Here is a 25,949-nt window from a genome sequence, read left to right on the forward strand (position 1 = left end):
ACTGCTTTACTGATGAGATGCGCATTAATTATTATTGGCTGATATTTATCGTGCACCACTACTGTATAGACTATGAGTAGATCACTACAGACTCTCAATTTAATATTGCAACTAGCTCTGCGAACTTAATGCGTTAATCTTATATTACAGAAAAAATTATGCGTTAAAATCATAAACACAATAAACGCAACCCGCCTCGGCTCAGAACTGTCCATCATCTTAGACAAAAAACTACAGTGTAAGATTAAGAAACATAAAACTAGACTCAAAGTGCAGATCTGTCGAACTCTAATGGCTAACACTGCCCACAAATTCTGTTTTGGATGAGGATTCGAATAAAACTAAAATCACAAATAAAAAGTGTTTAAAAACAACACACATGCAGACTGATGGTAATATAGAGGGGGTTTGAGTGATTAATAATCAATATCAACATGATTTTTTTTTTTCATGTTATCCTCATTATGTTTCATCTGCAACAACAGAGTAACATTTCATAAGGAACCATAGATATGTAGATGTAGATTCGACTGCTTCAGATACGTCGATGCATCCGCCATCTTGGAACAGTCAACGTGTCACTCAAAGTAAAAATCTGCAAGATTACAAAGATGCACAGCCTCTGGTCGTAAAAACTGTAAAAAAAGATTTAAACTCCAGAAGAAATGGGATAAACTTTCACAGGTGAGAATGAGTTGATTTGTGTTTTTATAACTCAATAATTCATCACGGTCAGGAGCTCATGTGCCCTGAAATCATAAAATAAGTGCTAAGTATTATATGTACAAAATGTGTTGAGTAAAGCTCTGTAAGAACTTCATTTTTTGCAGCACTGAAAGTGTGTGTCATTGGTTTGTCAAAAGTAGTTCACATACACACACTTGTGGTTTTCACACAAACTTGAACACTTTGACCAAATTCAGGACATACGTCATGTAGATAACCGGACAAGAGCAAAGACTGCATGCATGGACATTATTATATTATTTAAATTTATATATGGTTAAAAGGGTGACAGGATGCATGCAAGACTCTGTTAAAGACACAATTGTGATGAACTTGTTTGTCCCAAACCTCATCTACTATTCTCCAGCACACTCTAAATAATGTAGATAGTTTCATCACAAAATGTGCACATACTTTTAGGGCGTAGTATAAGTTGGCCATTTAAATTTAAGTTTGGTCATTTAATAGATGCTTTTATCCAAAGCGACTTACAAATGAGAACAATGCAGGCAATCAAAATCAAAATAAATCATATAATAAATAAAAAGTAAGAACAAATAAAATAAAATAAAAAGACATAATAGGAAAAGAAGAGAGCAAGCTAGTGTAAGAGGTCTTCATTTTTTAATTTTATTTTTAATTAATATTTATTGAATTTGGATGCAACATATTTGAGAAGTGTTTTACGTCAGCAATAAATGCATTTGTATAACTATTCACTGAAACTGGACTAAAAAGACTACATAAAGAAATAGAAACTATAATTTTGATTTCATGGGTCTTAAACAGTCTCTCTTCTACTGTGATGTAAACACTGGGATATTATAATAATCCACTCACACACTCAGTCAAGAAGATCTCTTGCTAGATCACTGCAGACTCTTAATGTAATATTACATTCATCAGAGATTGATCTGATGGATTCAGCATGATCAGATGAGTTTGATGTGAAAGTGACTCACATGCAGCAGTTTGCAGCAGCAGCATCAGTCCAAAGATCAGCATCATTTCTCTAAAGTCCAGTTTCCAGAAGAGAAGAGCTCAATCCCAGCAGAAGAGTGTCAGATCGAGACTGACACAGCGTCTTCACTGACAGACAGACAGCAGCTCTACTGACACACCAGGAAACTACACCGCTTTAACAAAGAAAGAAGAAAGAGGAAGCTTTTCAGAGAGGGTCAACAGTTCCTTCTTAAATACACACAAAGAAAGATATAAGAAAAAGAATCACTTTGTTTATCAAGATTTGGCAAAAAAGTGTGTGTCATTGGTTAGTCAAAAGTACTTCACATACACACAACACTTACCAGGACAAATATAATACTATACATTTTTTTTAAAATCTAAAGTAACTCTGTAGCTAAATTTAAATTAACTCTGAAGCAGAAGAATGAAACCACAAAACATAAACAACAAAACACCAGACACTACAAAACTGAGACACGGATCAGGAGGAACAGTTTTGAACGGATAAAAAATCTGGACTGAAACCGTGAAAAAAAATAATAATGTTGCAACAGCGTGTGTATCTGCAAATATTTCTGTGCATATGAACAATCTGATACATATTTTAGTATTTTGGCAAAGCATACTAAAGATGGGGGTGTTTTTCACTATGCCCAACAGTGTGTAGTTGGTTAGGCAAAAATCTGGTTATATGAATTAAGTGTATGCTATTTCATGCAAAAGTTTTATTTTGATAATGCTATGTGTAGTTTCAGTTGCAGTGCTTCATTTTGCATGATATATGAGGTTTTTTGCAGATTGGATGTGTTGTTTTGTGAACTGTTAAGTATTTTGATAAAACCAGACTAGTTTGACAAATGTCTTGACGGAGTTACCGAAGAGTTCGGAAGGCGAGACCAGAGCATTGAGAAGAAAGTCCCTTTCTTTCCTCCCGATGTCTGTCAGGTTCACCCACATTTATCTTTCCGTTACCACCGTGGCCTCCATAGACCTACTCATGGCGGAGGCGGCCTGCTCAGTAGCATAGAAAGAGAGGTCTGTGGTGCGGCACAGCTTGGCTACATGGTCAGCTGAAAGGCCCTCGCCTTTATCCAGGTCCTTTAGCAGATCAGCCAGATTAGCTTGAAGCCACAAACCAAGTCACAGCCAGACCTGCTGCTGGGTATGCTCTGCCATTTAAGTGGGATGTATCCAGGAAGGGTTTAGATGGCAAAAAGGGAGATTTAAGAGAGAATGTTTCTCCCACAAAGAGATAGCTAGCCAGCGTCTCTTCTACAGGGGGCATCCTCTCACAGCCGTTTTGGTGCATCACCTCGATGTTGGCATAACTCGAATGCGGAAACCAATGGATGCAAGAAGAAAACTGCCTCTTCCATTCTTTTTTGACTTCTGCATGTAAATCAGGCAAGAATGGAAGGCTCACCTGGGCTGGAGGGCTATGGTCAGACAAATAATGCTCGTCGAGGCGACGTCAAGGCATCACTTTGCTGGCACGCTACCATGGCAAGTCCAACTTTGCCATGGCGCGATCCATAACCTCTAACAGCTCCACATACGCAGGGAAGGAGGATTAAGAAGGATCGGCCTCAGTTTCTTCGCCAGAACCCAGCAGAGCACTAACTTCAGTATCAGAAATCGTTAATGACAACACATCTTCCTCCTGAAGTTCACTCTTGTCTTGTCTGAAGAGTGCGAAAGGGAAAGTCCCTCAGCTATATCCACATGCGACCCCCACAAGCTCATTCTCCTCTGTGCCTCAGCAGCGGTGGGTCCAGAACCACAGGACGCAGATAGCTGTCCCTGTTTCTTCGAAAAGAGACACCTTGCTAGTGGATGTCATGAAAAACAGAGAAAGATCGCTCTTACTGTGGTCGTTTCTCAGATGCACGCTTCAAACAAAACAGTCATTGAAAACGAAGAAGTAAATTACGAGTTCTCTTAGCGCTTATTTATAGTCGTGCCTGTAGTGACGTCAGAGGCTGTCGCCGGCCATCTCATTGGTGATTTTTCAATATATGATTCAAACACAGGTCACGGCGAGGTCCCATAGCACCCCCAAGAGGACGCAGTTCAAAGTTTCCTTGAAAGGGAACCAAAAGAATAACAAGAGCAGAAAATGGGAAAATCAACATAAAGAATGACTTCACAATCTGGATGAATAGAAGGAGTTTAATATAATGACATAACAATTCTGCTAGTTCATTCAAAGAGAGACAAATTAATAAAATAAACATTAAACTGATGCGAAAACAAATGTCCAGAAAATCATCTAATCAAAGAAGAAATTCTTAACTAAAATGGCAGAAAATGTCTTCTGGCTTTATTCCGTCAGATCTCCTGTTGTTGACAGGTGAAAGCTGGACTGAGTCATTTCTCACAGATGTGAAGATCTGCTGCTGCTCTCATGAATCTTCTGCTGTGTGTTCATGTCTCACTCTAAATCTTCTCACTTTCTGATCTTCCTCTTTCTTTCCTAAAAGCATCACACCATCATCATCATCATCTTCACACTCTTAATATTTGCATGTCAAATCTATAATAATGATGATAAATGTCTCTCACCTGACGTGTGTCTCATTTAGATGTGAAAAGCTCCTAACAGACCGAACAGAACCATCAGCTGGAGACACCAGACCAGAACAAACACCACAGACACTGAAGTCACTGAACAACACAAACACATCAATCAATCAACCAATCAACCAACCAATCAATCAATCAATCAATTAATCAGTTATGTAGATAAACAGAAATGATCTCACCAGGACAGGGTTTGAGTCTAATGGTCTTCTGTGCGTGACTGACGTGGTTTCTCACGCTGCAGCTGATATTTCTATCAGTTCCCTCATTTAGCTGAATGGTGTTTCCATCCACTGGTCCTTGTTCTAGTATTTCTCCATTCAGAGTCCAGCTGTAGATGATCTGATCCCCGTCAGATGAGCAGAACACTGACTTCCGATTACAGGAGCAGATGATTAACACTTCCACTGAGCCAATAGGAGCTGGAGGGAGAGTCACATCAGTCACGTGACTCTTTCTCGACTAGTTATGAGTAAATATCTAGACATTTCCAAACAAAAATTATATCTGATATGAAAGCTGGACTCCCTGAAGTTAACAAGTTAACAGCACATGTTAGTGACATCAGCTCAAGACAAAAAAACAGGAAAATCTGACCAGCCCCACATAATAATATAATATAATATAATATAATATAATATAATATAATATAATATAATATAATATAATATAATTGTTATTATTATTAAAGCACATGCCAAAAAAAATTAAAACATTGAAATTATTAATAATTTTGAAACAAATCTCTTCTGCTCACCAAGATTTTATTTTATAAAAATATGAGTAAAAACTGTAATATTGTGAAATTGTCACAACTTTTGTCACAGATCAACGCAGAGGATAAAAAAGCCGTACCCAGTTTAGGAGCTAGTGGATTCGCTACGATGTGTTTTACATCCTCCTACAACTCCTCCAGTTTCTCTGGCACGGGCTCATCCACCACAACAAACCACTCCTAGTTCTTCCTCCCGGATTGTGTACTCTAACCCGGTCGTCAGACCAGTGCCCTACTCAGGCCTGGCGGAGGAATGCAACAGGTTTCTCCTTTAATGCTCTCACCATCGAGACACAACCCCAATTATATCCCACAGAGCAGTCTAAATTCGCATTTATTATATTGTACCTCACAGGTCCCGCACTTCGTTGGGCCGAGATGTTTTGGATGCAAGCTGGTCCCGGTGACTCAGTCTGTAGAAAACTTCAATGTGCACTTCCGGGAAGTATTTGGTATAACTGAGGATGACTCGTCTTTTGGTGAGCAACTTAAAAATCTTAAACAGGGCAGAATGACCATACATCAGTATTCCCTACAGTTCAGAACCCTCGCAGCGGCCAGTGGTTGGAATGAAGTTTCACTACTTACCGCTTTTCGTCAAGGCCTGGAACCCAAGCTCCATCTCCAGCTGGCCACATATGATGACTTCATATGGTCTAGAGAGATTTATCCAGCTCACCATCAGATGCTCAAATCGCCTTCAATCCTGTCTTTAGGAGTGCTCACCAGCCAGTCTCATCCCTTGATATCACCGGACCGAAATTCAGAATCCTCCCGAGACTGACCCAGAACCCATGTAGACCAAGACTAACTATCTGACACCGGCTGAGTGGCAGAGGAGGCTGACCCAGGGTCTGTGCCATACTGCGGCACGAGTGGCATCACTTCATGGTCTGTCCCCTCGTCCTCCTCACCCAGTGGTGAGTTACATTAAATCATCTCCCTTTAAGATGAACCCACTCACCTACACTACTGCCCAACTTACTGCTGCTCACATCACTCATTGCCAGTTACCAGTTACCTCCCTCCTCAACTCTGGGTCAGCCCCGAACTTCATCTCGGGGGACCTCTGCCATGAGCTCCAATTACTGAACAGGAAGACCGTTAAATAGGCGACATGTCCATTATAGTGTAGGCCCGGCACAGCTGACACTAGGTCTTTTACACAGTGAATTCATCAACTTCTTAGTTTTAGTGGGCTCTACGGCTGATATCATTCTGGGCCATCCCTGGCTGGTGCAGCACAATCCCATCTTCTCCTGGTCAACAGGTGAAATCCTCCAGTGGGTGACAAGTGTTTTCCACCATGCTTACCCCATCATCCATCTCTGCCGGAACGACCTCCGGATGTCCTACCCCTTAACACAACCTACATAGAAAGTCCCCTTGAAAATCGTTCAGTGGATATCCCCTCATGCTACAAATAATTCCACAATGTTTTCTGCCAACACAAAGCCTCACAATTACCTCCTCACCGACCCTGGGGTTGTGTGATTGATTTGATTCTGGGTGAGCCAGTGCCTGCTGGTAAGATATATCCCCTCTCCTTACTGGAACAGAAGGCCATGGACGAGTATGTGTAGGAAGCCCTCAAACAGGGATACATCATCCTGTCCACATCCCCTGCCGCTTAAAGATTTTTCTTTGTGGCGAAGAAGGATGGAGGCTTGCTGCCCTGTATTGATTATTGAGCACTAAACCAGATCACTGTTAAATTCTGTTACCCTCTTCCAACAACTTCAGGGAGCCACCATATTCTCCAAATTGTATTCTCCCCTAATGGCCACTATGAGTATCAGTTGATGCCATATGGCCTAGTCAATGCCCCTTCAGTCTTCCAAGACTTTATACATGCAGTGCTCTGAGTTTACCTCCACTACTTTGACATAGTGTTCATTGATGACATTCTCATCTACTCCCGGAGCCTGACCTAACATTGCCAGCATCTCCAAGCAGTCCTTGCCTGATTGAGACAATTCCAACTCTTCCTCAAGACCGAGAAATGTACCTCCACTGGTCTTCGGTGCACTTCTTGGGGTATATCATTGACAGTACCGGGAACCACATGGACGAGGGGAAGATTGAGGTAATCACTTCCTGGCCATTCCCTTACACCATAAAAGAACTCCAGCGCTTCCTGGGTTTCACCAATTTTTACTGCCGGTTCATTAAAAACTACAGTACCTTCACCAGTCCCATCACCAACCTCCTACTTCATAAATCCAATTTTCTGTCCTGGACCCCAGCTGCCACTAAAGACTTTGCCACTCTCAAGCAAACCTTTACAAGTGCTTACCAATCTTAGTTCTTCTTTCATGGTCGAAGTGGATGCCTCAACCACGGGAGTGGGAGCAGTCCTTTCTCAGCGGCAGAGGTCCCCCTGTCGAATCCATCCATGTGCCTTCTTCTCCCGGAAGCCCAGCCCAGCGGAGAGAAATTATGACACTGGAAACCAAAAGCTGTGGGCTTTGTTCTTCACAAGATTTCACTTCACCATCTCCTATAGACCCGGTCCCGAAACATGAGCCAGAAACCATCATACCCACTCAAATAATTTCCAGTGCGATCCAGTGGACCTTCCCGCCAGTTGCCACTGAAGCCCCTCCTGCTGATCCGCCAGGCTCCCTCGGACACAACGCACCCCTCTCATTCAAACTACCCATACATCTTTAGGCACTGGCCACTGGGCTGACGCAACTCTCTCGCCTCTGAAAGACCACTTCTGATGGACCAACATGGTCATCCAAGGTTCCCCCGAATGTACCATTTCGAAGAGTCCCCATCATCTTCCAGCTTGCAAGGTACATCAATTACCCATTCCTAACCATCCATGGTCACACCTAGGAGTAGACTTTATAACGGACCTACCTCCATTTGATGGTAACACCTGTATCCTGGTAATAGTCGATAGATTCTGTAAATTCTGCTGCCTCGTTCGCCTAAAGGGTCTACCCACCGCCCTAAAAAGAGCGGAGCTGCTTTTTAATTGGGCCTTTCATCAATTTGGCCTCCCCGAGGACATCATGTCAGACCGTGGACCCCAATTCATATCCCGGGTATGGAAGTACATTTTCAAAATCCTAGATGTGACTGTAAGCCTCTCCTCCGGCTACCAGCCACAATCCAATGGTCAAACAGAACGGAAAATACAGGAAGTAGGACGTTTCCTCAGGACCTACTGCCATTGCCACCACGACCCCTTTAACCAGTTCCTGGGCTTAGCTGAGTACGCCCAGAACTCCCTCCGCCGGCCATCTATGGGCCTTACCCCGTTCAAGTGCATACTCGGTTACCAGCCCCCTCTCTTCCCCTGGTCATGAGACCCCTCCGATGTTCCTGAGGTCGATTACTGGTTCAGGGAGAGAGAGAGAGTCTGGGACGAGGCTTACCATCACCTCCAACAGGCCGACCTTTGCAGAGCACCTACTCCTACCTACTCCTACCTACCAACTGGGGCAAAAGGTGTGGCTGTCCACCTGAGACATCAGGCTGCACCTGCCCTGTAGGAAACTTAGTTCCCGATTTGTCTGCCCCTTCACCATACAGGAACAGATCAATCCCATCACCTACAGACTCCAACTCCCTCCACAAAACAAAATACACCCCACATTCCATGTCTCATTACTGAAATGATACACCACATTCCATACATCACACCCAGATTGTTCAGCTCTTCGGAGCAGAGGGAGACCACCACGTCATTCACGTTCCCTCAGGAGTGGGCCCTGGAGGAGGGGGTACTGTCACAATTCGGTCAGGCTCTTCAACCAGACAATCACAATACACCCCCTCACCTGAGTACTGATCAACAGCACCTGTTCACAGTTCAGTCCCCAATTCACCACCACATTTAAGCACACACTTCAGTCTGCACTATGTCCAATCTCGTGGCTACACAGTTGAATATCCTCTGTCATAGTTACCTGCATTGACTCCTTTAACTTACCCCTTGACTTACCTTTTCTCCAGTGAGAATCTCCTCTTCTCCGTCTGACTCCAACTTCCTCCAGTGAGCTCATCATCCAAGTCTTCCTCTCCAGCATCTTCTCTGAGGTGTGTGCAACCATTCAGCCGCCCTTGTCACCCCACATTCACTGTAAGAAGAATACTATTGTCAATCTATCTATCCTATACCCATATTCAATGCATCAAAGGATTCACTCACCTGCATCTCTCCTACTGCCACGATCTCTACCTGTTTCAATAAACTCCTGCATTATACTAACCTTCTGTTATCGAATCCGTTTGTTACAGAAATATTATTACAAATAAAGCCATTGACGTCAGATGTGACGCTGAGAGGACGCTGGCGCGTTTTGGCTGCCGCTTCTCACTCCGGACGAAAAAGTTTGTTTGTAACAAAAACGGTTTTACCTACTGACTTTGTTTAGTACCGGTGGTATCTGTTCCTACCTCAAGATCTGGATTGTGTCTTTGCCTGGTCGCCGCATCTGCTGCCCGTCACGTTGTGATTCTGCTGTGACCATCAACAAGCTAGCCCCCGGGGTTGCCTTCGGCCCATCCCCGCTATTTTCTGCTCGAGCAGTGGATTACAGCCCGGTTACTGGCCGGCCTGCACTCCGGAGCAGCCTGTCAGCTATGCGGCTACTACTGTTTATGACTTTCCTGCTGGCCTTTCTGTCATCTACGGCTCTGACCATGGCACTTCGATACACGTCCTTGCAGCTTCTCAGATTTAACCACCGCGCACCTCCTTCACTGGACATCATCTCTACTCTGCAACAACACTGTCTTCTTCGTCGTCGCCCTTATATCCACCGAGGCTCCCGTCGTAATCTTCACTACTACTTCAGTGCCGAAAACAGTATTCCATCTTTCTGGTCCGGCCGAAGTTCACTCCAGCCTGGAAACTGGCGCAACAACAACATCCGCATACGTCATCCGCGCACTCTTCACGCGACTTCATCTAACCTCCTGCCCGTCTCAACTTCCGCCATTTGGATTTCAAAACAAAAGCCTCTTAAGACAGCGCTATTCAATACAAGATCACTCAACAATAAAAGCCTGCTCCTCTGTGAATTCATTACTGACAATAAACTGGATTTTCTCTGTCTTACCGAAACCTGGCATAAACCTATGGATTACTTTGCATTAAATCAGACCACCCCACCTGGATACTCCTTCATTGACAACCCCCGTCTGGACCGGCGAGGTGGTGGCATCGCAGTTATTCACCGCAGCGATATCTCCATCCGCCCCATCCCCATCCCGGCTGTATCCTCATTTGAACACTTGGCTTTCAGACTTCCTGGTTCCCAATCACTCACTGCTGCAGTCATCTACCGCCCTCCCAAACTTTGTCCATCATTTCTTTCTGATTTCACAGACTTCGTAACTCAGCTGTCTTCCATTTCTCCGTCCGTTCTCCTCATTGGTGACTTCAACATTCATATCGACTCTCCGACAGCAAAATTGACATCTGACTTTTTGGACATTTTAAACTGCCTCAACCTTACCCAGCATGTCACCTCACCCACACATAATCATGGACATATCTTGGACCTGGTCTGTTCCACACCCTCCCTCACCATACATAACCTTTCATTGACTGACCTGATCATCTGGCCATCACCTTGGATGTCATTACCCCCTCTCCTACCATCAAACACACAAGAACAATTACATTTCGAAACCTGAAATCTATTAGTCCCATCTCTCTCAACTCATCCATATCCCATGCCATCTCTACTTCTTCACTTCCCTCCGATCCGATTGCCTCTGATCTAGTCAATTTCTACAACCACACACTCTCCACCTGCCTCAACCAAATAGCCCCTCTTAAAACTGCCTCAGTCTCCTTCTCCACCTCTGCTCCTTGGTACACCCCAGATCTTCACATTCTCAAAAGACAAAAAAGACAACTTGAAAGGATCCATAAAAAATCCGGTCTCACTGTCCATGCACAAGCCTACAAACACGCCATAACCACATACAATTCTGCTCTCAAAACTGCCCGGTCCAATTTCTACTCACAACTCATCCACTCAAATTCTTCTAACCCCCGCACATTATTCTCCACATTTGCAAAACTGACCAAACCCAAGGACAATATAACCTCCACATTCACTATAGACAAATGCAATAACTTTCTGTCATCCTACCATACCAAAATCCATACAATACACTGTTCACTAGCATCCACTTCCTCCGCTTCTCCTCCTTCTGAATATCAACTCCCTCCGCTCACACACCACAGCTTTTCCTCCTTCTCTCCACTGTCTCCCTCTGACACCTTCAAACTCCTTTCGACCATGAAATTCTCAAACTGCCAGCTTGACCCGATCCCTTCTCCTCTCTTCAAAAGCTGTCAAGAAACCCTTATTCCTCTCATCACCATCATCATCAACACTTCCCTTACGTCTGGATCTGTTCCATCCCCGCTAAAACTTGCATCCATCACACCCCTCCTGAAAAAACCTGGCCTCAACCCTGACAATCTGGATAACTTCAGACCCATCTCCAATATTCCGTTACTTTCAAAAATTCTGGAACGCGCCGTAAACACACAACTCCATCAATATCTCCACTCCTCTCAACTCTTCGAAACATTTCAATCCGGATTCCGTCCACACCACAGCACAGAAACAGCCCTTCTTAAAGTCACAAATGATCTCCTCATTGCTGCCGACTTTGGTTTCATATCCATCCTCCTTCTCCTCGACCTCTCCGCTGCATTTGACACTATTGACCATACTGTCCTTCTCCATCGTCTTCAATCTATTGGCATCTCTGGTACAGCACTTCGCTGGCTCACATCTTACCTCTCTGATCGTCACCATTTTGTCTCTGTTAATAACTGCAACTCCCACACCTCCCCTGTCACCCATGGCGTCCCCCAAGGTTCCGTTCTCGGCCCCCTCCTCTTCACCATCTACATGCTTCCCCTCGGTCAGATCATCCGCAACCATGGACTCCATTTTCACTGCTACGCAGATGATACCCAAATCTACTTTTCCACCAAATCCATCTCCCCGGCTATTCTCTCCACCATCACCGATTGCATTTCTGACATTAAAACCTGGATGGACAATAATTTTCTTAAACTCAACAGCAGTAAAACAGAACTCCTTATCACGGGCCCAAAATCTCTCCTCTCCTCTATTCAGAACTTTACTCTCCTTATCGACGGACATATTGTCACCCCCTCCCTCTCTGTCCGAAACCTTGGCATCATAATGGACCCCACCCTCTCATACCGAACACACATCAACCATATCACTAAACTATCCTTTTTCCACCTCCGCAATATTGCCCGCTTTCGCCCCTCCCTTACCTTGGCAACAGCTGAAATTCTCATTCATGCATTCATAACTTCAAGACTTGACTATTGCAATAGCCTTCTATACGGACTTCCTACCAATCAACTACAAAAACTGCAATACATCCAAAACTCAGCTGCCCGCCTCCTAACCCACACCCGGTCAAGAGAACACATCACCCCCGTTCTCCGTCAGCTCCATTGGCTACCTGTTCACTATCGCATTCAATATAAGCTCCTTCTCCTCACCTATAAGTCCCTCCATAACCTGGCCCCACTCTACCTCACTGAGCTCCTGGAACAGCACCAACCCACCCGCCACCTCCGTTCAGCTGGCACAAACCGCCTTGCTCCGATCGTCCGCACTAACCGACGGACTTTGGGGGATCGAGCCTTCGCTATCACTGCCCCCACCCTCTGGAACTCACTCCCTACATCCATCAGAAACTCGGACTCACTGCCAAACTTCAAATCAGTACTCAAAACCCACCTGTTCAAACTAGCTTTTCCCTAAACCCTTGTTGTTTTGTTTTGTTTTGTTTTGTTTGTTTCCCCATGTGAAGCGTCTTTGAGTGTCCAAAAAAGCGCTATACAAGTTTGATGTATTATTATTATTATTAAATAAAGAAGTTTTTCTAGTTTAATATATTAAAAACTGTAATTAGCATAGTAGAATGATTTCTGAAGATCATGTGACACTGAAACTTCTCTTAGTAAACAATAGCAGATTTTTTACAATTTTTAATGACAAATGTTGTTCCCAAATTCAAATGAAAGTGTCTCAAATGCAGCAGAGAGTTTCAACTGAAAACAGCACTGAGATCATTCTGCGAGCTCGTTCAGTTTCTCAGAATCATTCATTCTGTCCATGATGCATTAGAAAATCACATCCCTGCATTGTGACAACAATGTAGCAAATTACTGTTTGAAATGGTTTCACGTGTTAGTTTTTCTAAAACATTATGCAGTATACAGTAAGCAGCATGATGTTATTTCATTTTGAAAAGAGTCTTACATGGAAAGTGCAGATGAATTAGTCTAAATTCTTGAAGACATTCAGTAATGAGCTGCAATAAAAACCTTCCCAGAGATTCAACTGATTCATCTGCATGAGAGTGAGATCTTTGGAGAACATGAGACTGGAATGAGTCTGATGAGAGAGTTTCTGTACCTTCAACAATCACTTGAAGATCTCTAGATGTTTCTGTGCCGTCTGATTCAGTGAGAGTTAATCTGTAATTCCCAGAATCTGCTCTGATCACACGCTTTATTATCACAGTCCTGTCAATGACTGTAACATCAGGTCTGTTTATATAAAGTTCACATTGACTCATGCTGCCATATCTTACTCTACAAATTGGAGCATCTGCTGTGTTGTCATTTTTTCTCATTATTATTTTCAGATCATATTCTCTAGTGTCCCGATCCATCAGCAGATTGAGTTTGTCTCCAAGAGCTGTGTAACAGGGATCAGATTGATTAAAACTGCAGAACCGATCCAGACCTGAAGAAAAAAAAACACACACACACACACACACACACACACACACACACACACACACAAACACACCAGATCTAAATTATGATTTCATTCAAATGTACACACTTTATGCATGTTGACATGCTTTATTCTGATAAAGCATCAATTGTCTTTGTCCTGCACTTTCTGTTCAGTTCCATTAACCTGCAGCATTTCTCTCTTTATAAATAATGTCTTGATCTTTCTGACATCACATTTAATGGATTGACATCATTTGAGGAATCCTTTCTCGAACTTTTCAGCACAACAGACATGAAGAAAGAAACACTTTACTGGTACAGAGATGGATTTGTGTATTTTGTAAAAAATTCAGCAATGTCTTTTTATCATTTACTTAAAAGCACCACAATCAAATTACCCTTTACAGTGACTACAAAACAGATAATCTTGAGTTTATTTTAAAGTGCAAAGTGTTACAAGTACATGTACAAAATGTGTTAAAACTCTAAAAAAAAAAAAAAAATGGAAGTGTGTCATTGATTAGTCAAAAATACTTCACATACACAAACTTGTGGTTTTCACACCAACTTGAACACTTTGGCCAAAATATAAAATATGTCATGTAAGTACACAACCGGTCAAGTGCAAAGACTGCATGCATAGACATTGTGACTGACCCTATGTATATTTATATATGGTTTAAACGGTGTCAGGATTAATTTAACTAATCAACAGAGTGTCTGTTAAAAAGGCAATTGTGATGAACTTGTTTGTCCCAAACCTCGTCTACTATTCTGCTACACACTCTAAATAATATCGATACTTTTTATCACAAAATGTGCACATACTTTTAGGCCATAGTATAATCACTGAATTGCTGACTAACAAACATCTACTCAAGAAAATATGTCAGGATTTACACGTCTTCTGTCAACTTTTACCAGAGTCTGAATTAATTTACCATTGGAAGCTGATCTAGGATCTCTAAAGTATTTTTAAATATTCCTCATATTAAAGGACTGGATCAAAAATATGAGGGACAAATGATCTGTCAAAACAGGGCTGTCAAAAAGGGCTGTCAAAATCACTCTGGACCCCTCACATCCAGCACACTCCCTCTTTGAACTGTGTCCATCTGGTCGACGCTACAGAGCACTGAGCACTAGAACGACCAGACACAGGACCAGTTTCTTCCCTCTGGCAATCCATCTTATGAACAGCTTATAATAACGGCGGACACACTACACTTTATATTTATATACACACACACTTTATTTATCTAACACACATACTTAGTATACACTTAAATTTTGCACACAATATATATGTACATACATAACTTCACTTTGTAATATACCTGCCTACAATTGTCATTTGTATATTGTCATTCACTGTCTACATATTTGTATTTTTTATTCTTTTATTATGTGTTTTATGTTCTGTCGCTGTCATTCTGTTGTACTGCGGAGCTTCTGTCACGAAAACAAATTCCTCGTATGTGTACATACCTGGCAATAAAGCTCATTCTGATTCTGATTCTGATTCTGATTCTGATCAAAATATACAGGAAAAAGCAGCTAAATAAACCAGATGTCATAAGGATATTTATCATGTCAGTTGTAAAGCATGTGTGGTCTGAAAGTGTATTAAAGCTCTCACTGATTACTGCAGTCTGTAAAAACATTTCTGCTGATAAAGCAGCTCAGTTTGTTCTGAAATGAGACTGAGATCTCTGTCATTACTCAGGTTCACCACACGAGGTCTCCATCAGCATCTGTTGCCATAGTAACAGCAGCCTGTTTCAGCCTCTGCTTCATGTCTGACCTGAATCTCCTGGAGGTCAGGGGAGATTTTACTGGACTTCATTTATCAAATTGAATTAAATATTGAATATGTTTTTTATCAAACACTTAAAAAAAAATATATTAAAGCCTTATTAGGTCATGTATTATAGTCTTGGTTTTGACCTGGATTAAAACTTCAGTATGTGTTTTATTCAAATATTGTAGTAATATTAGGACAAAAAAAGAAAAAAGAAAAAGAAAAAGAAAAACATTCAGGAGTATCCTGATTTCCGCAGAGGAGAGGATTAAGGGTATATTTCTGGAACAACATGTAAAATAACTTTAGAATTGGTAAAATATTAAAGGTGGGGTAAGCAATTTTTCAAAAACGCTTTAGATTACTGATTTGGGCACAGTAGCAAAGCAAACTTGTAGACAATCAGCAGTAAAGGGTGTCTCTTCTCATGAAACTGGAGCAAAACACTAGATTTATAGCATAAACCTTTTCTAAAAAATTGTTTTTACTAGTGAGGTCTTGAGATACTGGTATAAATGTCTTTCTCATTATTAATTAAAATCAGAGACATATTCCATTAGATTAATAATCACCCAGATCCAAGGAATGAATTAAAAGTGTTGAACATTCATGTCTTGATCTTTAACACCCGAAGTTAAACATTAGACGTAATGAGAGAGAAAGAAAAATATTACAATAACTGGCACTTTCTTGTCTTCACTGGATTCAGTATGTACAGATGCACTTACTGACATAGTCTGTCGACAATAGGACAGATGGAAGAGTGAAAGATGTTTGCTTTGACGCATTTAGTTTAAACAGCTCATTCACGACTTTGTTCAGACATTAGATGGACCCAAGCCTCAGAAACAAGCTGATGATTGTTCGGATCATTTTGTTTTGTGAAGGAGGCACAATGTAATGGAGAGTTCGCAAATAAATATTTATTGAAAGATGAAAACGATACTGGATCTGACTGCAGTTACATCAGAAACCACAGGTAAATGATTTAAAAATGGTTTGTCTGTGATGATTTTACATGGATCATGACTTATTTAGATTTTTTTTTTTAATATTTATTTATTTTATGATTGCTTAGACACATATATATTCATCAAAGTTAAAGTTCATCCACACACCCCTAAAATGGCTCGGTCTAACACACCCCCACATCTCTACATCACTAGGTGGAAAGATTTGCGTAACGCCACCTAAATGTTCAAGCAAAGAAAGTAAAGTAACCAATAGTAAAAATTTATTTATATAGCACTTTTCAAAATATAAAACACATATAAATATAAAACACAATCACAAAAAGAAAACATTAAAAAAAAGCAGTACACACACACACACACACACAAACAAAATATTATAGGCACATCTAAACAAATATGTTCTCAAACGACCTTTAATAACAGACAAAGACCAAACAACCGGGACACACTCCACACCAAACAGAGCTGAAACTATATAGGGAAGGAACAGGTGTACACAATTCCATTGACGAGCCTTCCAACCACACCCACTGACCAGTCTAAGTGGAAGTAACGAGGGACTCATCACAATATATTACGATGGTTCAAAGAAGGAAACAAGGCATTACAATAATCAAGACGGAAAGATATAAAAGCATGAATAAGTGAATTGAAGTGAAAGTAAAGTGACAAACAACCAGGTATGGTGACCCATACTCATCGTGAACATTCACCCGGAACAGTGTGTTTTAATGATACGCTTCTCATTATCATTAAAATTTAATAACCGTCTCATCTTCGATATATTTCTTAACTGATATAAACAGGACTGAACCAACTTCTTGACGTAGAATTCAAAGGTTCAATTCTTATCAAAATTAATACCCAGGCGTACCTTTTATTCTCGATGTGTGTTTCCTTGTGAAAGCGAAACTACAATGTTTGGCCGTCCATAAAATAACACAACTAGAAATCAGTTGAGTTGAATTTCCACACTGTTCCAGGACCGACCCAAATATACAGATGTGTGCAGTGCATTTTAAGGAGGATGAGGACTGTTTCCTGAACCAGTAGCCAGTAACCAAGGTTTAATGTTTAAGCAGCGCGATACACAACAGCGATTAAAAAGACAGTAAAAGTCATTATAATCAGTAATTATGTCCCCACTGAATGCAACAAATGCCTAATTTGTAATGGGTTTTATTGTTTTTGTCTTGTCTGATGTCTGGTTCGCGAACTTATTTTTCTATTTAACCAGATCTTCTTAATGAACCAATCGAACCAGTTCATCAAAACGGTTTGTGTCTCCAGTATGCAATAATCCACAAATTACTTAAGTTATTCGGTTTATAAACATGCCTCTTACTCCCTCTGTCATGAAATAAACCAATATCACAAGTTATTCAGTTACTCCTAACAGTACATTGATTGAACTGCTAAAAGTGAACCGATGATGGGATGTGCACGATCAGAGCAGCTGGACTGAGTCCCGGGCTTCTGGCCTGAGAGACAGCATCACAGTGTGTTAAGGGCATTTCTTTCCATCACACGCTTGAGGCATTCGACCAATCACAACACACTGGATGGCTGGCCAATCAGAGCACACCTTGCTTTTCCAGATTCCCAGAACACAAAATAATATTGCTCATCCCGTTCTAAACTGCCTACAGGCAGTGAAGCCACTGGTTCGATCCGCTATATTACTAATTCCTACCAGCAGAGAGCAACATTGAGTCAGATGCAAACCGCTGACCCAAAACCACAAGATTTGAAGAAAATCACTCAAACAGGATTAGTTTTTATGTTATGTGTATGTAAATAAATGTTTACTTCAGATGTTATTTGCAGTATTTAAAGTCTTTTTGGGCAGGATAAGTGATATATATATATATAAACCGTTTAGGTGGTGGGTTTGCTATGCACTGCTGACACGGGTTACTGATCCAACACAAAATATAGCCTTCCTGATAATGTTCGGGGTTCAAACACACTCTCTCTGTTTAAATCAAGATTAAAAACGCATCTCTTTGGTTAAGCATTCAAATAATGTATCTCTTAAATTGTGAGTGTAGTTGCATTGATCAAATGCGCATTACTATTCTTTAGCTTGGGTTAAACGAATTAATTTTACTTTGTTGGAACAGCAGCTATGCTGATGATGTCTCATTATGTCTCAAGAGATGATGCCCTCAGATGATGCTAACCCTGAAACAACATACAGAACTAACAAATATTGCTACTAGTGTGATTGCATCATATAATAATTGCTCTTAATAGTGTTCATCATCTGGTTGACTATGAGTAGTATATATAATGCTGCTTCTGTCATGATGATTTATGACTTTGACCTTTGACCTTTTGACAGGTTGAACTTCCGGTAACCTTATGATGGATGGGCGGGACAAATGAGATCAAGGGTTAACCTATGACCTTTCCACGCATCGATCATGCGTTTTTGACAGAAAGTTTTACCCTTTTGACCTAATTAGTTCTAAATCATGGTTTTGACGGCTAGTGTAAACGGAAGATGAAAGACTCCTCACGCATCGATCATGCGGTTTTGACAGAAAGTTTTACCCTATTGACCTGTTAGTTCTAAATTAAAACAGTATATGAAAGACTCCCCAATCATCGATCATGTGGTTTTGACAGAAAGTTTTACCCTATTGACCGTTAGTTTGTTTGAAGTGTGTGCCAGTTGTTTGAACTCTGTGTCAGTTAGTTTGTTTGAAGTTTGTGTCAGTTAGCTTGTTTGAAGTTTATCACAGTTATAAGGTTATGTGTGTGTGTGTGTGTGTGTGTGTGTGTGTGTGGTTATAAGGCTTCTCCCCCCTCCCATTACATTTATGAGCGGTGTATAAATGGGGTCGGTGTGTTCTACATTTTATATATATATATATATATATATATATATATATATATATATATATATATATATAAAACATGATACATTTTATATAATTCTAAAAAATAATTAAAGGTTGAAAACACATTTTAATTATTTCACATTTATATAATTTATATAATCTAAAAACATTAAAACATTATATAGTTTATATAATCTAAAACACATTTTACTTATTTCACATTTATATATATATATATAAAGAATTATATAGTTTATATAATATACATAATCTAAAAACAATTTAACTAAGGTTGAAAAAACATTCTGTTCTTTTAAAAAAGGTTATAAATTAAACTGTATAAAAAGATATGCTGAAACCGACTGTTTCAGATAAAACAAGATCTTTTTTTTTTTTTTTTTAGAGAGCAGAAAATAGACGTTTTCACACACCTTTGATCCTGACCCTCTGTGTCCCCACTGTCTGTGTTTGCACACCACAGTGCACACTCGTCGGAATTTACTAACCAATCATAATATCTTCAAAGCCATTTTTTAATTAAAACCAAACGTATCTCACGCGGGAGTACCATGATTTTGACAGTTTTCTGACGGTTCACCTATGAATTACGGTTGGTGCCCGGCTAGCATCTCTCGTACCCCTCTCTCTCTCCCTCTCTCTCCCTCTAATGCCTGTGTACACACATTCGTCTCCAAGTCTTATTTTCTTCTTTTAATGAATATAAACACATTATACATTCGCAAACAATATAAAACAAAACATTTACATTAGTTTTGTTCATCACTAAAAATATACATTTTACCAGGATCGGGGAAAAAATATATAACTGAACAGAATGAAGAATATGGTCTATTGAGGAACCCGGACGTGTCATTGACACAATTCAGTTAAATTCATTTCACATTATTTGTTGCAAGACATTTTCTATATTATATTTAAAACCTTTTATATCCATCTTTATATCATATCTTTTTCAAAAAGCTGTTTAATTATTTATTTTAACCGTACACCTACAGTACCACCATACAATAAAATGCTGCATGCACGTACACTTTTAAGCGATCTGAATTATGACTAGCCTATAAATTTCATCATAAGCCACACGTACCTTGTTATATCACTATAATATCCACGGCGCTATACAAATTTGTATTCTGATAAACCATATAAACAAGCGGACATACGCGTGGACATATCAAGTTAAAAAGAGACTTATCTCTATTTTAAACAATATTAAATTATATATGACGGCATGTTACTAAACCGGAACATACATTTTAAACAAGTATTCATCGTTTTTATAAAACACATCGCAGTAACAGACATGTTACTAAACCAAAACAAATAATTTTATCATACATTTTTTTAATCATGTATTCAATCAATACTTATACAACATATACAAACACATTTTAAACATATTTTAAACAAAAACTAATCATAAACGCAGCCTTCTCAAAATTACAGACATGTACAATCATGCTGATCACATATTATGGGATATTCAGACTTTTAGTCACTAATACGTTTTAGGATAATGAAAAAACCAACGTCTGAGTGGTGTCAAAATATCTCCAGTCCCCAAAACCCACTCAGACTCCAGGGGTTAAAGAATATGAAAATAAATAATTATATAATGACATCGGGCTACTAAAGCAATTCATTAAACAAAAAAAAGGTATTCAACATTTAAGTTAATCAAACTTATAAAACACACCATACTCTTCTTTTTTTTTTAAAGATAACTTATTTTAAATGTGATAGCATAGTATATATACAATAAACATTTCTGATGATACATATAAAAAATTATCCCTTACAGTTTTAGACCGGTGAGAGATGTCCAAACATGAATGAAATATCCCCAAAATAAAATAATACGACTTAAAAAATAAAATAAAAATGATTAAATCATAAACAGAATCTCACAGGTCCTCGTAGTGAAATGTATGTGAGACCCGAGGGGCTGCTTCACACACACCCCGCGCAGGCGAGGGTGGAGTTCCAGACCGCATGATCAAAGTGTACATTAGAATGGATAGAATGGTGTACATAGAATGGTGTACATTATTTCAAAGCTAACATTAATGTAATGTTTTTTAATAATCAGTACCCCCCGGTACATCTGATGTCCGTTGATTCTTAATTCAACAAAATGATGATATATATTACCTAAAATATTTTATATTTTTATATAATATTATATAATAAACAATTATTTATATCATATTATATCATACATCATATATATGATTATATTATATTAGATGCGTCATGCATTAATCACTTTAGATTCTTTAAAGTTCTTATTTTTAGCACCATCTTCAAAGTTTTCATACCATCTCTCTCTCTCTCTCTCTCTCTCTCTCCCTCACACCCACACACACACACACACACACACACAAACACACACACACACTCTCTCCCCCCCTCTCTCTCTCACACACACACACTCACTCTCTCTCTCTCTCTCTATCTCTCTCTCTCTCTCTCACACACACACACACACACACACACACTCTCTCTCCCTTTCCCTCTCCCTCTCTCTCTCTCTCTCTCTCTCTCTCTCTCACACACACACACACACACACACACACAATGAAACATGAAGCCAAAGTCTTTCTGTATGTTTTTTAAAAATATAAAATATTGATTTTGCTTTAAATCTATGCTGAGGAGCTCGTTTGTTTGTCACAGTATAGACTGTGAAGTTTAGATGAAGTTGCTTTATCTTTTAGAAGAAAGACCCTCGATCGTATTCAACCATTAAAGATGGTTCAGGAAAGACCCACGCGTCCTAGAGATGTAATTTATGTGCGTTGCTACGGTCGTAAACCTTTCACATATCTACGGTACTTTCAGACACAGAGCAGGAAAGACATTTGCAGGCCCTCTGCTTAGCCGTCCCAAAATACCTCCATTTAAAAGCAAAAATATTAAAATGACCGCCTGTACATCTAACAGGCTGTAGTTCTATTTTTTATATATTTTGTATTAAAAGTACTATCCATATTATATTCCTTATTTAAAACAATATATTTAACCGACAGTATCCCCCCAACGTGTGTTTTCCATCAGTTGTTTGCCCTTCAGCCTTATTACGTAGTGCTTTTCATTTAGCCTACTGTAAGATCCCTTTACAATAGTGTAATGAAAGTTAACTTTTCTTAAAAGTTTATAGTTGTATTTTACTATATCCCCATCCTTCTATCCTGTAGATTGTATGCGTACTCTAAAATAACAAATATACATCTTGCTTATAGTCAGTCAAATAATTACACCTACAATTTGAAACGTGTTTAAACACGTTGTGTGTCACTAAAGCAAGGCACACCGTTTATCGTCTTATTTTTTTTTAATAACGCCTCTTCATATAATTTATGCACCCGAGTGCTTTTCTCTCCAGAGAGGAAAACCCTGTCTCTTTGGATATGTTTCGCAGAAACATAATTTCTACATCAGAAATTTTTTTAAATGTACGACTGAACTTTTCTCATTCGACAGAAATACTATTTTCAAATTATTTACCCGGCCTATAACACTCGGTGTAAATGTTCTTACCTAGAGCAGAAAACATACGCTTTGACTATTTTGTAGGCATTGTGTGATGTTAAATGGTTTACTAAAAAAAAAAAAAAAAAAAAAACTGTAATCACCGGCAGCTGTGATTTTCAAAATGAAAGAAATGTACGAGCTGAGGACGTTTCAACTATTATCATCATTTCCTTTTGACCCAGATAAACCGGTAATTAATTTTCTACGCGAGTGTCACAATATACAGTTCTCATACTATTGGTGTAAATAGCCGTGCTAGAACATTTCTGACTGTTTTTGCAGGCCAGCAGATCATGTCAAGGGTGTTTCACATCTAAGAATCACAATGTTTTGTAAATGACATTTTTCTTACACCTCGATATTTAGCCGTATCAAGATTTTGGAGGTCCGTTCACAATTTGTTTGTCGGATCCTACGTTTTTATGCGATCTTTGTGCGGCGTCATCGTAATAGGAATAAATGAAAATTAAGAAATTAAGTTACAGTTTCTCTCTTCGAGATATTTATTTTAGCTCAACTATGTGTCTGTCCAAAAGTGTGATCGCATGAAGCATCGAAGCAAAAATGAAGTCTAGCTGTTTTACACTTAAAACTATTACAACCTAAACAAATCAAACGGTACACTCGTTTAAGTTTCAAACATACACTGCCTGTTTATAGGAATTTTACAGCATAACAATATCGCCCCTACATCTAGAGCTCTTGTTTATATAGCCGATGACCACGTTCACATTGTTTCAACATTTCCGCATTACATTAAAGAGTAGGCCTATGCGTACTCCCCTTCGGTCGTAAGCATTATCATCTACCGCGCGCTGAGATTTTTCTGCTTTGTCCACTGTTGACGGATTTGCTAGAGGGACTATGTCGCCCCGTTGTAACGTGATTACGTTTAAGATCCATAAGATTGCGCTACATTCACCTGAAAAGGCTATAGATATAGTCTTTTATACAGGAAATGTGTATCAGAATAACAATGACCTAATAGTGAAATCCACTCTTCTAAACTATTGTGAAAGTTTTAATGCAACTCTGTAAATAGCTTTTTTTTTTCTACTACCGTATACTGCACATTATTGTTTGGTTGTCTTTGTACAGTATTTCAATAAATAAACCGGTGTTGATAAGTCGTTCATTTAAGTAGAGGGCGGGATGATTTTAACCTTCTTTAGTCATTCGTCGTGCTTAAGGTCTGATCCGGGAAACCGCACTACGACTGGAACCGCGCTTTGTCGCGTCTAAATAACCCGCTCTTCTTTAAGAAAACCGCGAGGCGAGCAGTTTCTGACATCCATTAATTCACTTCATTTTTTCACAACCGCAAATGTTTTGTTTAGCATACATATTAGTTACATAGGTGTCACGCATGAAGTTTATAGTTATTTTAAATAATTATGATAGAGTTACAGGTTTAGGTTAGTGGGGTGCCTGTAAGCGGTGAAAACTTCGAGCATCGGAGACGACGGTGTTACTCAAACACCCCATAGCGTTATCTTTTAACAAACTATTGTATTGTGCGTTTCTAAGACAAAATCTGTAACAGCGTTCATTAATATGTTGAAATGAAAATAAACATACAAAACTTTATAATGACCGTGAATTCAATATAGCCTAACACCGCATTGACAAATGTTTTGTTCTAACGCTTTTGCCCAAAAATTGCGAGATTTCTTGACTTTGCCGTGTTTAACGGACGCTAGAGCGAACTGTAAACCACACACTTTCTCATCGCATTACGCTAAGAAACTGCACATGGTTAAAGCTATTACACCATAAACTGTCTAAAGTTGTTAATGTACAAGCACAGTAAACTATTTCTACAAAAAATATCACTGCACTACTGTTTTTGCATATAATACATCGTTCAACAATACTTTTGCACACTCATTCGACTGTATTTATTACCGTCGTTCTCACGTTCCTGCTGTTCATAATGTATATATAATCCTTCATTGCTCCGTTCCTCATGTACATACGATCCCTACATTGCATTCATATTTATATTCTGTATATACTCTGATCAATATCGTATATAGCAACTACACTGTATATTCTGTATAGCTTTACTTACTCTGCACTTTTATGTATATAAAACACTATATTCTTGCACTTCTGGTTAGATGCTAACTGCATTTCATTAGCTCTGTACTTGTACTCTGCATAATGACAATAAAGTTGAATCTAATCTAAACAAGTACAATCGTACGCTTCCAGGACTTTGCTCATTCTTTCTGTTTAAATTTGTTTAAACTGACTTTCGCATTCTTATCTTATTTTCACCAACTAAGTGTTATCCCTAGGCCTCGCGGATTGTTTTCTAGTTTTGGCCCTCAACCTCTTTGTTCATACGCAGTGATATCTCTGTGAATCTGTTCGATTTCATAAAATATCTTTTACGTCATATCATTATACTATCCTAGTTTATATCAGATACAAGTTTGTTTCTTCATATTTCTCGCAGGTCAAACCCTAACCAGGGCCCTTCACCCTCCTCCGCTTTTTGAGCGCAACACCCACAACCTATTATTTTTTTTGGTCGAATGTACAGAAGATCCACCGCTACTTCATCGTGACTACGGCTAGTTTTTATCCTCTGTGAGCGGCTGACCTCATAAACTCTACAGTTATCGCAGGTTTTCTTATGATCCGCGAACAAGGGTTTTACAGCGCGGTCGACGGAGTATCTGTCAGTATCTACGTGGACAGACAGAATCGGCTCTGTATGAAACTGACGCACTCTCTAATTTTTCAAATAATAAGACTTCGACGGATCTAAACCATTTAAAAAAAAAAAAAACACTGGATCGTCGTTGAATTGATCATCGTGGATTTTAAAAACGTTCGGTTTACGTCTTGGAAAAAATTCTGAAAAGGATGTCCGCCACTACCAGCGCTGCTGCGGATGATCGAGTGGAGTGCGGCTGTGCCGAAGGAAAGATGTGTCCTG

General features: G+C 39.6%; 1 protein-coding gene across 31 annotated transcripts in view; it reads right to left on the reverse strand.

Annotated features, from left to right (window-relative positions):
- LOC128027392 (uncharacterized) overlaps window positions 1-25,949 on the reverse strand; it is a 222,583-nt gene that overhangs the window by 15,001 nt on the left and 181,633 nt on the right. For 23 of the 31 annotated variants that reach the window (XM_052614965.1, XM_052614972.1, XM_052614976.1 and 20 more), the window contains 2 exons: window positions 13,498-13,607; window positions 4,455-4,694 (listed from right to left, as the gene is read on the reverse strand). The exons of 3 other annotated variants lie outside the window; for them this stretch is intronic. In XM_052614965.1, coding sequence (XP_052470925.1) covers window positions 4,455-4,694; window positions 13,498-13,607 — 350 coding nt within the window. Of the gene's footprint in view, window positions 1-4,454; window positions 4,695-13,497; window positions 13,831-25,949 lie in introns of all 31 variants that reach the window. 5 more of the 31 variants (XM_052614991.1, XM_052614987.1, XM_052614964.1 and 2 more) reach the window with 4 other exon arrangements.

The sequence above is a fragment of the Carassius gibelio genome, chromosome A14 (assembly GCF_023724105.1).
Source record: "Carassius gibelio isolate Cgi1373 ecotype wild population from Czech Republic chromosome A14, carGib1.2-hapl.c, whole genome shotgun sequence".
In the NCBI taxonomy this organism is placed as follows: domain Eukaryota; kingdom Metazoa; phylum Chordata; class Actinopteri; order Cypriniformes; family Cyprinidae; genus Carassius; species Carassius gibelio.